The following is a 15,648-nucleotide window of genomic DNA, read 5'->3' on the forward strand; positions in this document are numbered from 1 at the left end:
AGCTCTCTCTTGTTCCCTTCTGACTTTCTCTTCTTCCTCCCTCCGCTTCTTTTCGTCTTGCTCCCTTTTCCTTCTCTACTCTTCAGCTCTCTCTTGTTCCCTTCTGACTTTCTCTTCTTCCTCCCTCCGCTTCTTTTCGTCTTGCTCCCTTTTCCTTCTCTACTCTTCAGCTCTCTCTTGTTCCCTTCTGACTTTCTCTTCTTCAATCCTTCTTTCTTCTTCCTCCTTCAGTCTCCTTTTTGCTTCAGCTAATTTATGCTCCTCTTCCTGCCTCCTCCTCTCTCGGGCCCTTTCCTCTTCCTCGATTCTTTCTTCTTCCTCTCTGCGCCTCTTTTCTTGTTCCTCTAGTCTCCTTTTTTCTTCTGCCAGTTTTTGTCGCTCTTCCTCCTCTTTCCTGACCTTTTCCTCTTCTTGTCTCAACTTTTCTTCAGCCAACCTCTCCAGCTCCTTTTGTTGTTTCCTGATGGCCTCCTCTTCCTCTTCTCTCATATCCTTTTCCAACTTGGTCTTTTCTTCTTCTTCTTTTCTTAAATCCTTAATATTTTCATCTTCCTCCTCCTTCTGTTCCTCCTCTTCTTCTTCCATCCAGGGTGAATACTCCCTCACTGCTTTAAGCGAATCCACAGATGGAGACGGGTTTTCCAGGACATCCTCCATTGATCCACGTCCTGAACTTGACAGGCTGAAGCTGGATCCGGAGCGAGACGTCCGAGGCGGCGGCTGCTCGCAGTAAACATGGCTGCCGTTGATGCACAAATTGCTCTGCTCCTGTTTTTGTTGGCCAGAGGACGAGTCTTTGCTGTCAGAGCTGCTGGAGTGCTTATGTATCTTGAACTTGAACTTTTTTTTGCCTGAAAACACACAAGGAAAATTAACATGCATGCAGAAAATTAATGGAGGCATTATATGAAAAAGTGCTGACCCTCGGAGGAGTCCACGTTCAGCCCAGACGACTGGCTCCCGCTCAGCGAGGAGTTCTTCGCAGGCAGGACGGACATGGACTGAGACAAGTTCTTCTGCAGGTTGGATTTCGGCGAAAACAAAGACATCCTTTTGCTTTGCTTCGATTTTCCTCTCTCTCTGCCTCCATTAGCGTCCTCTTCTTCGCTGTCCGTCAGAACCTGAGTGGGCGAAGGCACCACACCTGATGAGGAGTCCAGCTCCTTTTTCTTTCCACGGACTTTATCCTTAAGCTTTCCCAGTCGGGAGCGGGACTTCCCTGCAGCGGAGAGGTCGAACATGCTGGCGGTCATGTTGTTTCTCATGAACTGGACGTCCAGAAGGACCTCTCCGCGGTCTTTGTCCGACTTACCGGTTTTGTCCAGCAACTTAAACCACCTGGAAATGAAATGCACAAAATTTGGAATCCATCTTTAAGTTGTTGTTTTATGCACAGATTATTCTGAAGAAATAAATAAAGAGATAAAAAAATGTCTATTCAAATTCCTGACTACAGCTGCAAAAGTATTGAAACCAACTCAAATTTTTCATGTTTTAACCACAAACCTCAGGGGGTTTAATGGGATTTTATGTGGCAGACCAGCACAAACCAGTGTGTACTTGCAAAGTGAAAGACAAATAATTTGTGGTCTCAAACTTTCGTTTATTTTTTAAACACAAATGAAGATTTGGAAATTGAGGTGCTGATTTCAATCAATAAAACCAAGGAGAATTATTAAATAGACGGGAATAAATTTAACATTTTGAAACTTTTTCTTCTTAATAATAAAAAGGGTTTGCAGCTTTAAGCTTAAATCACTTCCTGTTTGAGACACAAACATCCCTTCATGCTCCAGACATTTAAATCCACTGAAAATTAACAAGCTCTTGAATTAGTCCTGTTCTCAAACCAACCAGATTAGAATTTGCTTCCCTCATAATTTACAAGCAACAAATGTCCAGTTAATCCCATTTTTACCTTTTGAACAATTGGTGTAAAACAAAAAGAAGTAAAACGGCATTACAAGGAAATTCTAAATAAACGGATTTGTGTCAATTGAAAGGTTCCCCAGCTTCATGAAACAATTGATGTTTGGAGGTCGGCAGCACAATTTTTACAAAGAAAACCAGAAGAGCCCAGTCAGCATTAAATAAATGCCTATCGGGCAAAAAGCTGAGGTCAGCTCACCACTGAGAAAACGGCTTCGGCTGAAATCTGGACTCCAAAGGAAATGAGGAAATCAGGAAGGGGCATTGTGAGTGTAAGCAGAAATATGCTGAGCTGTAGCTTCAGGCTTTTCTTTGTTTTAAGAACACGACTGTCTGGGCATGTTTTCATACTTTTGAGTTTATATGTGACACAATATTTACTCCCTGAATTTACAGGCTTCCCAGGAGGCAGCAGACATAAAAAACCTCAGAGGATTGCTCTCCTCTCATTGTCCTGCACAAGTTATGTTGCTTAGATTCACTGCTCTCCTCCTTCCTCAGGAATGCTTCAGATGTGTGGCGCAAACAAAATTAAGGAGGGAAGCCGCCTTTTCCTGGAATTTGATACACGGTTCAGTCACTGCTGTCACAGCCGTCCCCTCCACCCCGGCTCCTGCTCACTGATGGGAAAACTAGAAATTATCTGCAAATTTCAGGCCTTGATATTGTAAATAATCTGTGCATCCAGCTTGATTTATTCAAAGAACATCCTTCAGATATGAATTGCTAAATAGATACTGGATTTATAATGTGGAGGTGAGAGGGAAGAAGATAAATAGATAAAAAAATAAATAAAAATCTACCCACGCCTAAGAGATTTGAGCTCTCATTGTATTTGTAAAAATTTGCAAGTTGTTCTGTTTAATAAGCTCAGCCTTCAGGAGTGGATTTATTAAGCAGCTCTGGGCTCCACCAAGCACCAGCACAGCCAGGAAAAGGCTTGAATAATCAACGCCTAGACCGCAGAAGAAGACCTTCGAAGAGAATCAGCGCACGCTCCGCGACATCTCCAACCTTGGTGGCATCTCCATGTTCAACACTCGGCTGAATGTGAATTCGGCAAACAAATTTCCAAACGGGGTCTCGTGAAATTTTACACAAGGTCTGCAAACATGGTGCAGATTTACATTTTGGACCGAATTTTTAAATAAGTAAACATTTCCTCTAATAACTTTCCATCTTTGCTAAGCCTTTATTATCCTTGATTCATCAACTGAATACAGTCATATTCAATAAATCAGAATATGAAGTCCACCGAGGCTTGATTGATTAAAAAGTACCTTTAGAAGATCATTTTTAAGCAGGCAATAAATATACTTTTTATTAAGGTCACATTTGTGTATTGAAATGGTTTTTATTGGTCTGATATTATAATTTTTAATGTGTTTTTTATTAACTGTAAGCAGAAAATCACAATTAACAGAAATAAAGGTTTGAAGACAACAGCTACATTTAGTCACACCTTCATTCCTTTGCTTATTTCTGCCACTTACACCAATGATATTATTTTCAGAGAAGAATCTGGACACATCGGTGAATTGAGAAGTAAAATTTTTGACAGCCATTTTCCCCTTAAACCAGGGAGACGTACCTGTGGCATATTCTGCTCTAAACAACCTTCAGCCATGGAAAAATATTCAAGATATTCCATCGAGATCATCCCTGACTTCAAGGACGGGAGAGTAACTCTTAATCATAGTAATCAATATTTACTTCAGGATTTTTGGATGTTTTTAAATCAAGCCTAAAAATGTATTGTGGGCATTTTACCGTTTGTTTAGTATTGTACAACAATAGAGCATCACGGGTCACAAAGTCAGACACAGACTACAAATCAGCCAAAAAGAGAAGAAGCAAGTTCCTCAAGTGAAATCAGAGGGGAAGTTGCAAAAGCATTTGGGTGGAGCCCAACACACTCTGCATGAGGTGGAATTAAACTGGCGTTTGCTCTACAGATGGTTTTAAAGCTCTCTGAGCTGGTGCAAAGTTTGCTACTTTACTGGACAGATGGTACCAGAGGAGGATAACAGATGACTTAACATTTTTTTTTTTTCCTTTGTCTTGCAGATATCCATCATACTTTCTCTGGACACATCCTTCCTGGGGCGCTGATAACACAACGGCCCTGAGTGACTCAAGAATTTCTTATCACAGAGCACAGCTGGGAGCCGGAGAACAGCTGAATAAGTAACAATGTAGCAGTGATAAAGTCCAAGGACTAAAACTGTCCGAGTCATGTTCCTGGATCAGAAAGGCCAAAAAGGAAGATGAGAAGAGTTTTAATGGTGCGTTTAGAATCGTTCTTTCAAAAGGGGCTTATAAAACAACTTTATTTAAAATAAAGAAATAAGTTGTGAACAAGTACAGCAAGTTTTACTGCCGTTATTCAGATTAACAGAGGGTCTAAATTATCCTGAAGGAACCGTCAGCAAGATTACGGCCTAAATCTGGCTGGAGGATTGACCACAAGCTGACTGGTTTCCTGGCAGAGTCTTGGCTTTCAAACAGTCCATAAATGTTCAATGTGGCTGATGTTCAGGATATCCCAAAAGCTCCACGTTAGCCTGATTTATCCATTAGAAAACCAGGCCTAAAGTGCCGTGCTGTTTGCTGCTGAGTTGAAATGAAAATTTTGAGCTAATACTTTATTTCACCAAGGCTTTGCAATGCACCAATACCACAGATAATGAGATAAACACTCGAAGTAATGATGACGACTCCTTTGACAACATATGATCTGTAGTCTGGCTGTACAGGCACAGCCATCGTCTAGCTGGAAGACCAATTTGTGCCCAAGCCTCTAGTTCCTGGCTTCAATTTTTAGTTTAAGCATACCACAGGATACTCCAAAACTGTTTTAATGTACCTGCTGCTCACAGTCGCTGTACTTTAATCAATGACTGCAGATTGTTCTAATACCTAAAAAAAGCTGAAATTTGATGATGTGCCACTTTCACCAAGACAGACAGTCTCACATTTTACAGAAGCCACAGATGGAGAATGATGAAACAGGATAAAAATTAGGTTGATTCGACCTGCTTCATGTTTTATTTTATGACTTCCTGGTGCTCTTATAAAAAAAAAAAAACAGGAATGGAGGGACAAGTTGTACGAAGCGTTGACAATTCTTTCCCTGCCATCCTGACCTAATCTTTACCAAACTTTAAAACTTTATTCTAAATTAATAATCATAGTTCATGAGCCGTGCTGTGGTGAAACAAGGCCTTCCTATTTCACATTTAAACCTCAGCGGTTCAGCTGTGAAAAACTGGCCTTGCTTGACTTTCACTGTTGCCGTCAATGTTTGTTTTCTCATTGATAAAATGGTCAGGAATGCGAGGCCAAAGCTGGAGGGAGTCACTGAGCTCACAGAAAGATCAACACAGATGAGCCGTGTCTGAATTCACTGCAAAAGAAACGCGCAGAGATCCTCGAGTGTTAAAGACGACCGCTGAGTTTCATATGGCTAGTTACAAATGGAGAGAACAAAGCAGATGATTTTTTTTTTACATATCTTAGTGTGCTAATAAATCCACGGCACCTGAGATTAAACTTTTAAAACAACTAGCAAGGTCTTGTCGGCTATTATCATCTAGTTTAGAGGGGAAAAACATGATTCTTTAAAATCAGGTTGGTTTTACTGAACTGGGTTATGTTGCCGTTTGCGTTTCCATAGCAAGGCTGAAAAAGCACACGGTGGACGCGGAGAAACCTCCAATCTAATGGGAAGCAGAATAGAAAAAAAGAGAACTATTGTTCATAGGAGCGTTTGTGACCTCTGCTCACTGATTTGAGGCTTTGCTATAAAGCTAACGGTGCGTGAAAAATCGTGAAGGTCGTAGAGACTGTTTGGTCGACTTAATCCATCATGAAGGGGCCTGTTGTAGAGGCAAAAACTTGATCATTTTAATAATTAGATAAGAGGTAGAAATCAATTTGTGCCCAATAAAAAGGTTCCTTCTTTATTTAATTCAATTAACATTTGGTGTATAGAAAAATGTTCAAGTTCAATAAAATATCTGAACTCTGGATATTCTTCTCCTACAAAGTTTATATTGTCTTTCCTTCTGTATAGAGGGAAATGAATAAGCTCAGTCAATGAAAATTAATCTCTGAACCAACTGCATTCATTTGCTTGAGTAAGTAATGCTGCTTGGCATCCGCCAAGGCTGCAACCAGGGAAACAAATCCTCTAAGCTGCAACGTTGCAAGTGGGCAACAATCGGAAACCAAACCCACGTAAATGGGCCTGTGCAGTGATGCATGGCCGAGTGTGTGCGATCTCAAAGGGCTGGAAGGTGCAGAGATCACGGATTCGTCAGAAGTAAACACACAGGACAACTTTTTCCACAAATGCTGCTGCTGCTGGTTTGGTCGTCTGCAATTTAAAAATCGAGACTTTACAAAGGGATTATGGGAGTTTGGAGCTCTGAGACCACAAAGGTTCAGCATGACTGACAGCAGAACCAAAGAAAAAACACACACACACACATTAAGTTATGTCTCTGTGGCGCAGGTGGAAGGCAATTACTTTTACCTGCTAATATTTAGTAATAAGGAAATGCAAACTCACTAAAACTTTCTGCTCAATGTTTATTCAGGAAAACCAGAAGGCCAGTAGTTAAATCTGTTTGCATAACAACTTTAAACTATTGAGTTGTACTTTGCACTTTTATATTTCTTTTTAATCCGGCGTTAGCATTTCTAATTTAAATTCAGTGTGATTTTTTTTCTTTCCACAGTGAACTTACTCTGTCTTGTTGCGGGTTTTGTCCTCACTGAGCTGCAGCAGGTTGATGACAGCCTGGCCCAGCAGCTTGTCAGGTCCCACCAGAGCGCGGTGCAGGACCTGGACGTGCAGCGTGCTGCGGTCCTTCCCTCCACCTCCTCCTCCTGCCTGAAGCAGCAGCGGCGGCAGGTCAAAGGAGGCTTCCTCTTTCCACACCGGAGCCACGCTTTTCTCCGCCACCGACGTCTGGTACTTGTCCTTGCCCACTTGCATAACCGCATACGCGTCATTGGTGCCGCTTTTCCCCTTTATCCTGAGGCCTCTGGCTTGGAGCACCGTTACCTGGACGCTTGTGGGACTCCACTGCTGATCCGCTAAAGACATGCTGACAACACCTGCTGCTGGCGCCGTTACAGAGAGAAACACCAAAACAAAACGCAGCGGGGCCAACACGCCACCTGGCTCGCCGCGAAACTGAGGAGGAGGACGGAAAAGTTAGTTGAAGAGCCCAGCGGGACTTCAGGAACCAGCTGATTGGGCGTGGTCACATCAAGAGGGGGGGCCTCGGTTTGGAGAAGCCACGCCCACCTCAAACTGACAGGTGGCTGGATCAATGAGCCTCACTATGAATGAGCCACACCTGTCAGTGCGGTCAGAATCAATACATTAGAGGTTCCGTTCCTTTGAGGCTCGTTTATCAGATTAGAAGTACCTGCTTAAACAATCTTTAAGCAGGTTTAGTTAAACCCACATTTGAACCAAGATAATATAATGGTGTGGACTTTTTCAAGCTCTATGGTAAAAAAAACAACAACAAAAAACATTTTGTTGCTCTGCTCCATCAACGCTGAGCACACTGCAGCAGGATATGAAACTTTCCACTTTGATTATTTTGGGACTATTCAAAATTAAGATAAAACGAGAAATCTTCTTATGAAACTTGCTCTTGTTTGTGGCTCACATTTTAATTGTTTTAATCAAAACTCTTGGATCTTGGATCTCAGTGAGACAAGCTGTATAAATAAAGGGGTGGCAGGGGGGGAAATGATACTGTAATTTTAAATGCCGTGTTTCCATTAGCTGTAAGAGAAAAATCCACATTATTAACAAAATGAAGTGGTATGGATTTGAAGGAAGTGTCTCATTTAGTAAAAGTTATTGAAATTTATTAAATAATAATTCAATGATGATTTTGATTATTCAGTTGACATATATGCACTTAATATATAATAAAAGTCAAAACTGTAAGAATATGCTACCTACTTGATACCATCTCTGAATGTTCGACCTGTCAAACAATGACATGTAGATGCACATTCTTTTTTCTTTTTTTTTTCTTAGCGTTTTTACATATATTCTGTGTTTTTGCCTCTTGCCCAATAAGGCGAGTGCAGAACCCTGAGTCCTAATGAGCAGCGAGGTTTCACCTGTGTCTCCATGTTTTTCATTTTGGACCTCCACGCTCGTTACAGAACTGATTTTCTGCTTCTTCTTTTGCATCCACCAGGCCTCCTGATCCTCAAAATGTCATACCTAGAAAATGTGTTAAATTCAGATGAAGATTTGCTGTTTTTGTACAAACAGTGACTCCTGCTGTCAGAGGAGGCAAATAAGATAAAAACACGTTTATTGAAATTTGATAATTCAGTTCAGTTTTTATATATGTAGTGGTCACAGCTCAAGGCACTTTACAAAAAAAAATATTAAAAAATTAGTCTAATCATACAGACAAATTTAAAGTCAAGTACATAATTTCCTTACAATACAATGAGACTCGGTTAAAATAAACCAGAAATGTCCAGTGAAATAATAAGCCAACAGCTGTCAAACTAACAATGTGTTTCACCTTCGTTAAAGATTAAAGCTGCAGACAAACATAGAGCCTTGAGCCAATTAGTAAACTGACTTACAAATGCTGGCAGCTCTGTAGTCTCAGTTATGTAACGTCTGCAGTCACTGCATCTGTAAGGTTCTGCTAAATTAGGATTTTACTGGATCACAGAACGTGATTTCATAATAAATCAACAGAGAGATTTGGGAACCAAACAGACTTACTCTGTGTTTGGTTCCCAAACACAGAGTAACTTTAAAGTTTAAAGTTCAAACTTTAAAGTTTGAACTTTAAAGTTAACAACTCTTCCAATTTTCTGACCTGGAACCAATTTTATGTGAACAACTTAAAGACACAATCTTAATTGTTTGTTAAAGAGTCTTACCACCATGTGTTGTATTACTAAACAAAAGACAATAGCCTGTTATTATGCTAGTTTTCTTCTTTGTCTCCTGTCTGGACATCAGCTTTCCGGATGGTTTTGGTATTCATGGTCACCCAGAAGTATTTTGCTGTAAAGCTGCTGCTGTTCTTCTTTAAAAGTATCCTTCACTTTGGTTCGTTTCAGTCCGGCATCCCTGGGTGAGCATATATGAATAGAAAATGCACTGTCACTCAGAAAATCAATGTTAACGCTAATGTTTCCCACTGACCCTGAAGGGAGCAATTAGAGTTTGAGCCTCTGATTTAGCTCCGGGGTTTAATACTGTCAAAGATGAAATCCCCAGTAATGTGTTTCATGAACCAAGGCCGGTGTTCTGGACTATTATTACTGTCCCCATAAAAATGTGAAATGAAAATGATAAATAAACTAAATGACATTTAAATAAAACAATGACTCACCATATGAGGTCCACCAGCCCTCCCTGGGCAGCTATGGCAGCTTTTACTCGATTGGCGAACTGCATGGCATCCTCTCCTTCCTACAAATTAATTTTTAAAAGAAATGAAAATAAAAAAGACATCCTCTTTTCTTAATGTAACTTTACATACTTTGAATAATGTATACAGTCATATTAAAGGTGATGTCTTCCTGTCTTTATGTGCTGAGAGTTGAAAAGATATTGGGTTTTTAGTTTATACAAGTCATTTTAAGCTCGGGAAAAATGCAAATGGGAAGAGATATCTTTGATTTTATTGCCTATTCAAATGGGCTTATTTTGATTATTCATTTTGCCATTAAAATAACTCTTTGAGGTACCATATTTTCAGCACTATAAGGCTCACCGGATTATAAGGTGCACCTTCACTGAATGGCCTATTTTAAAACTTTTTTCATATATAAGGCGGACCACATTATAAGGCGCATAGAATAGGTTACAGCAGAGGCTGGAGTTACGTTATGCATCCACTAGATGGAGCTGCACTAAAGGGAATGTCAACAAAACAGTCCGACTTCGGTTGGTGAGGAGAGCCTTCCACGACTGGGCCGGGGTGTGGCCGGACGATGGTCACCCTTCTCCGTTCGCGCACAGCATGTTGGTGGAGACAACCTGATTATAGATGTCGGTAGGTAGATAAATCAGTCAAACTTTATTAATAGATTACAAACCAGCTTCTGACAGCTACCCCAGCATGCACCGCGCACTTCTTCTTCTACGGGCGAAAATGAAGTCGGCGGCTGCTTACCGTAGTTGCTAGACCTGTTGTGACTCAATATTGGTCCATATATAAGGCGCACTGTCGGCTTTTGAGGAAATTGAAGGTTTATAGGTGCGCCTTATAGTGCGAAAAATACAGTATTTTAAATACCCCACCTTCCTGTTCATCGGTGGCAAGTACCAAACGCTGCAGACGATGGCCCAGCTGCTCATCATCCTCAGAAGATATCCCACCAAACCAAATTTACTGCTGTTCCAAAAAGCATCTCCAAAGCGAGGATCATACTGAAAAAAATTAAAAATTAATTTTTTTTTCGTTGGTTGTTTTGAGCACCTTGGGGGCGGCGGGGGGGGCAACACCCAGCGCTACCTTAATGGCGGCAGGATAGACGGTGCAGCCGATTTCGAAGCTCCCCTTCCTAAACATCATCACTGATGTGTTGTTGACACAAGTACCTGCAAATGAAATAATGTGAGGATTTTAAAACAAATGTTTACAAATGTAGCAAAATATATTTGTTGTTTGTCTTTAAGACATTTTTTGCAGCTTGACTGAAGGAACTTTTTAAATTACTCTGAAACATTTCCGTATGCGCTCTACTACTTTATCATAGGTACATCCCGACAGTACAGTTAGATCTTGTTTTTGCTTTCAGATGACAGATTTGGCATCTGGTCAGACTAATTTCTGCTATTGTAGATAATCTGTTTAAAACGTGTTTTTGTTGTTTGTTTTTTTTTTTTTTTTTTTTTTTTTTTTTTTTTTTTTTGCCTAATGGACATTTTCTCCTGTTTCGTCAATTCCCCCTAAACCTGAAAAAAAATACATTATTACAATTATTATTTTTGAGATTAAAGTCAGAATTCTGAGATTAAAGTCAAAACTGTTTTATTTTAATTTTTCCAGTGGCCCTAATCCTCTTCCGTAGAATTGTGCTGAAATTAATTTAATATTTCATACAGTCAAACTCCTCTGATTCTGTATCTAGTTATGTAGGATTTCCATACTCACCTTCAGGGAAGATGAGGACAGGATGTTTGTTTTCATCTGCAACATGATCCCTGAGCCTGAAATAACACCAAAATAACTGAATTAGAGGATTTTTTTTAGTGTTATGCTACTCATTTTTAAGTTTTTTTTTAACTGTATTTATTTATTTTCACTTATACATAACAATTTTGAACTATTTTCACTGTAGTAGAAGTGGACAGCTTATATTATTGAATTGAAAATCATTTGGTGAGTCACAAGTTCATATATACTTCTCTCCTTTTAAAAGTGAATAAGGCCATGAACTCAAAGACTAAAAAATAAATAGGTACAATTATTTAAATGAACCAAATCAGTTTTAAGACATTCTTTCTCACACGACGCTGTAATGTCTGTAATGCTACCTTTTGGCCACTAGGCGTCTGTCTTTCACTTCAGCTCGCTCAAACCACATATGAGGAGAGGACTTCACCATGGCTCTCTGGATCAATCCCAGCAAGCCTCCGTGTAGCTGCCCAACCTGTGAGAAGATTTCACTTTGAATTTACTTCATCCCCGAGCCTTTAAAAATACTCTACTTATAACTGACACACTAAAAATAAAACACACACACTTAAAATTTCATACCAAAGAGTAGCAATGGTCATTGGCCAGGACGATCCCATCTATTGGTGTCGTGTGATTGGCCACGCAGATGCCGTCATTCTTTGGTTTGTTTTCCCTGCAGATACACAAGGCACAGACAGAAGTTATCTTGCTGAAAATTTGAGTCCAGCTAGGAAATCACTTTAAATAAACTCTACTGATTCTGATTAAGCAGTGTGGTCAGCAGATATCCTGCTAGATGGAAAGAAAAAGAAAGCGATCAAAAAATGTTTTGCCATGAAAGTAGACATGCCTACGTTGAATGTAGATCTTCCTCCCACTGCAAATGTGGCATTACCATTGTTGACTCTGTACAGCAGTATTGCTCTGCAGTGTTTTCAGTAAGGCAGATTTGTTTGAGAACATTAATTATCCCATACCTGTTGTGATAGGTGATGATTCCAGTCAGAGATCTAACACAGAGGCGATATCCCATCAGATGCACTTTGTCACTAAGGTAGGTTCTCAACCTAGGGTCACACACAATGATCAGTTTAGATGGAACCAGACACATGGCTAAGATTGTCAGGTTTGTAACTTAGCATCTATCAACGTAAACCTCACTTATATTCATGTTTGAGGCATTAGTAGAACTCACTTTGTGCAGGGTATTAATCCCACCACGGTACTTAAAACAACAAACAGAAAAATACCTGTGACGGCCACAGTTACTCTGCAAAACACAGAATAAAATGGTTATTTAAGACAGCTAAAAAATTTATCCTAAACCTACTTCTTTGCCTCTCTGACCTGAAAGGCAGCAGTACACCATAACGGATTAAAACTCCCAGAATCCACAGGGCTAAAAGTTGTAGATTTATGTAGCGGAAGTTGTGGTTGCTCCTGGTGAGTAAGTTCCAGTTTTCCAACTTCTGGGCCGAGAAGCGCTTGGTCACGTCATCGTCTATGATGTTCTCCAAGGCTTTCCGACAGAAGACGAAAACATCAGCCAGTTCAAGCCGCGGATCCAGACTCAGACAACCAGCACTACATCGTAGATCTTGAATTTCCTGCTTCAAAGTTGAATCTGGGACTTTGACTATGATACCTTAGCAGAAAAATATGATTGTAAAGCTTTATAGAGAAAGATGAGTCAGTACATAATTGGTTGACAATGCTTTACCACTGGTGTAGTGTTTGTAGAGTTGATTATTCTTCTCTTTTGCCTTTAGCTCCATTTGTAATGTTGTCCACTAAATAAAGACAAATAAACAGACAAAAGCCTCTTCAGGTCAGTAGACAGGAATCATAGTTGGATATTTAAGGAGAAAATGTGCAGCAGAATGTAATGGTGTGATCAAAGCAATGACATCAGAAAGCAAGTTTTCTCTGGAGCTCCACAGAAGATTGGGAGCACATGTGCTCTGCAGATGATAAACTCTGTTATGGGCCAATTTTAGCTTCAAACTCTCGCTAGCCAGCTTGTCAATTGGAAAAGTGGGTCATAAATTTGAGGGAGGAAAGTTCTGCATCAGATATAAGAGGGAGAAATATACAGAGTCACTGTGGAGTTGTGGAACAAACACAAATGAATAGATGTAATACTTATATTAAATATAACTATCTGGAATTTAAAATGTCCTAAACATTATGCATAAAAATGGGAAGTACAGCATTTTGTAAGACTTAAGGACATTACTGGCCAGAAAATGACATGTATTACATACAGAAAAGTTTCATTCTGAGGTCTGGTTTCAAAAAGTGCCAATTTAAGAAACTCCAGCCACCAGAATCGTGTAAGCGAACGGCTGGATTGGAACAAAAATGTTCCCATTCAAGTGGCTCCATGTAGAATGACTCAAAATATCCAAATCAACTCGTGGTGTCTCCCAATCTCCCAAGATTAACATTTTGCCACAAATTTGCTAACTTTCGCTTTAAATACAAGATCAGGACAGAATGTGTGTAGCTTCCACATGAGTAGGTAAACCACAGGAACTAAGCTTGTTCAAGAAACTGCATTGGATGAACAACTTCCCAGGGATCTGAGATTGATACAATATCAACACCAACTCAGATGGTGGTCCTGAGGCTACAAGCTCTTCTCTCAGTGGGGAGGGTGTTAAGATAAGTCTTTTTAAATACAATTCTGTCACTCAAAAAGAGCCTTTAAAACCTCCGTGGAAAAAACAACCAATGATACCAAGTCATCTAGGCACACGGAGTAGAACTGCACATTGCTGCAAAGTGTTATTTTAGAACAGATAATATAAAATTTCATGTCACTTGGGCATGATAATTTGTTTTTAACTTTTTCCTTTTTTCTTGATTTTACTTTTGTCTGTTCAAAATAAATAAATAAATAAATAAAACAGAGTTTTTTCATAAATTTTTCAGCTCAAATGCAACACAGTAAACAGGAGGAGGAGTGAGGAATCTTAGCAGGAAAAATGGGTACATTTTGTGAAAGCAATTAAATGTAGAACATGAATTTTTCTTCTTTACTCAATATTTGGGGGATTAGAATTGGATTTTTGGCTGAGTGATAAGAACTCAATTCATCAGCTGTCAAAGTGATCAAAAATAGCTCTAAAGGAGTCAGAGGTGAGATTACTGAAGTAGTTGGACATGATTGTTTTCCCAAATAATTTTGTGCACCTCTTATCAACTCAAAACTTTTTAAAAATTAAATAAATAAGTCCAAAGTAATTCTTTTTTTTTTTTCTCTTTCATTCGTGCAAGAGGAATAATTGGTAAAAATGATGATGCAGTGGACCACCTATTTGTGGTTCATTATTTGCTGATTTTTTTTTGTTTTTTGTGGAACATAACTCCAATTTATTTGTGGAAATTTGCCTATTTGGGAAAATATTCCAAAGAAAAGTTAGCTTGTAGCTAGGCTACTTTCCTTGGCACTGATTGGCTGAGACCACTAGCTTTTATAATAGTGCAAAGACAGTTTCAACCTTGGTACTAATGCATATTAAGGTATAGTTAGTGGTATAATTAGTGTTCGGGCCATTAAAATAGACTGCTATAAGCACTGATAGAGGAGGTCTCAAGTATTTATGGTTTTTATGTGACACTTAAAAAAAAGTCAAAATGAAGAATCTTTATTCCAGTAATGTCAAACCAGAGACACTTCAAACTCACCTCAAATATACTGAGAAGTATCTTGATGTAGTATTTGTGGATCCCGAAAGGAACTCCAAATACAGCCGGCACAATTAGGAAGCCAAACACCAGAGTCAGCCACACATCGGTGAATAGGCCAAGATATTTGGAGAGCAGGTCAACAGGCAACGTCAACCAAGACATGATTTTAGTGTAGAAGGAGACATTAAGTGTGAAGAGATGGAAACCTCCAGTGTTACGAAAAGACCTGCTGCTCTGTTTAAACCCACGATGACTGGGTCAGACGTCAGGATTTAACAATGTAGATCTGATTAAAAAAAGAGAGAAAATTAAGATAAGAAACACACAAAAACAAACTTTATGAGCTCAAGCTCTTGTTTCTAGATGAGTAATAAATTAAATTGTCTGGGAAATTTTCTTTTTGTATCTTTCTGGGCAATTCAACCTTTTTATAATAAGCTCACAGCAACACAAAGTAACCCACAATTGCCTCCTACCGTCTGTCGGATATGAATTTGTACCTGAGAGGATGACAGATGATTAGTCGGTGCTCCATCTACGAGAACAATGGACTCTGTGCTGTTTGCTTTTCAGACAAGCAGCAACAAGTCGCTGCAGAAACACTTGGCAACAGGTGGCCAATGAGAGCTGCAGTCACTGCGCTGTGGACTGGGAATAAACCTTAAATCTGATTATGGTGGATTTGCTGTGCACTGCAGCAAAGCTTTTTGTTAGGGCAGAAAAATTAGAAAATTACCTACATTTTTGTTTTTGATCTTTTTTTGATTAAAAGAAATGTTACGATGATGATTTTGTAGAATAATTTTTTTTTGTTGAAAAATATTAA

At 39.4% G+C, this 15,648-nt stretch overlaps 2 protein-coding genes across 2 annotated transcripts in view; both read right to left on the minus strand.

Annotated features, from left to right (window-relative positions):
• Positions 1-7,175, minus strand: part of rab11fip1b (RAB11 family interacting protein 1 (class I) b) — a 14,489-nt gene extending 7,314 nt beyond the window's left edge. The window contains 3 exon segments of the mRNA XM_007567685.2: positions 4-851; positions 923-1,338; positions 6,681-7,175. Of these exon segments, the coding sequence (XP_007567747.1) occupies positions 4-851; positions 923-1,338; positions 6,681-7,042 (1,626 nt within the window). The 5' untranslated portion in view covers positions 7,043-7,175.
• A 1,763-nt stretch (positions 7,176-8,938) lies between these two features.
• On the minus strand, positions 8,939-15,584 carry gpat4 (glycerol-3-phosphate acyltransferase 4). Its single transcript, XM_007569784.2, has 13 exons — positions 15,323-15,584; positions 14,820-15,108; positions 12,850-12,919; positions 12,477-12,774; positions 12,325-12,399; positions 12,107-12,196; positions 11,709-11,802; positions 11,486-11,601; positions 11,103-11,158; positions 10,461-10,546; positions 10,247-10,375; positions 9,333-9,412; positions 8,939-9,067 (listed from the first exon to the last, which is right to left on the minus strand). The coding sequence occupies exons 2-13, from the start codon at positions 14,982-14,984 to the stop codon at positions 8,953-8,955; spliced, it is 1,374 nt and encodes a 457-aa protein (XP_007569846.1). The 5' UTR covers positions 14,985-15,108; positions 15,323-15,584; the 3' UTR covers positions 8,939-8,952.
• Positions 15,585-15,648: the final 64 nt, after the last annotated feature.

This window comes from Poecilia formosa, unplaced genomic scaffold (genome assembly GCF_000485575.1).
Source record: "Poecilia formosa unplaced genomic scaffold, Poecilia_formosa-5.1.2 Scaffold6, whole genome shotgun sequence".
NCBI classification, from domain to species: domain Eukaryota; kingdom Metazoa; phylum Chordata; class Actinopteri; order Cyprinodontiformes; family Poeciliidae; genus Poecilia; species Poecilia formosa.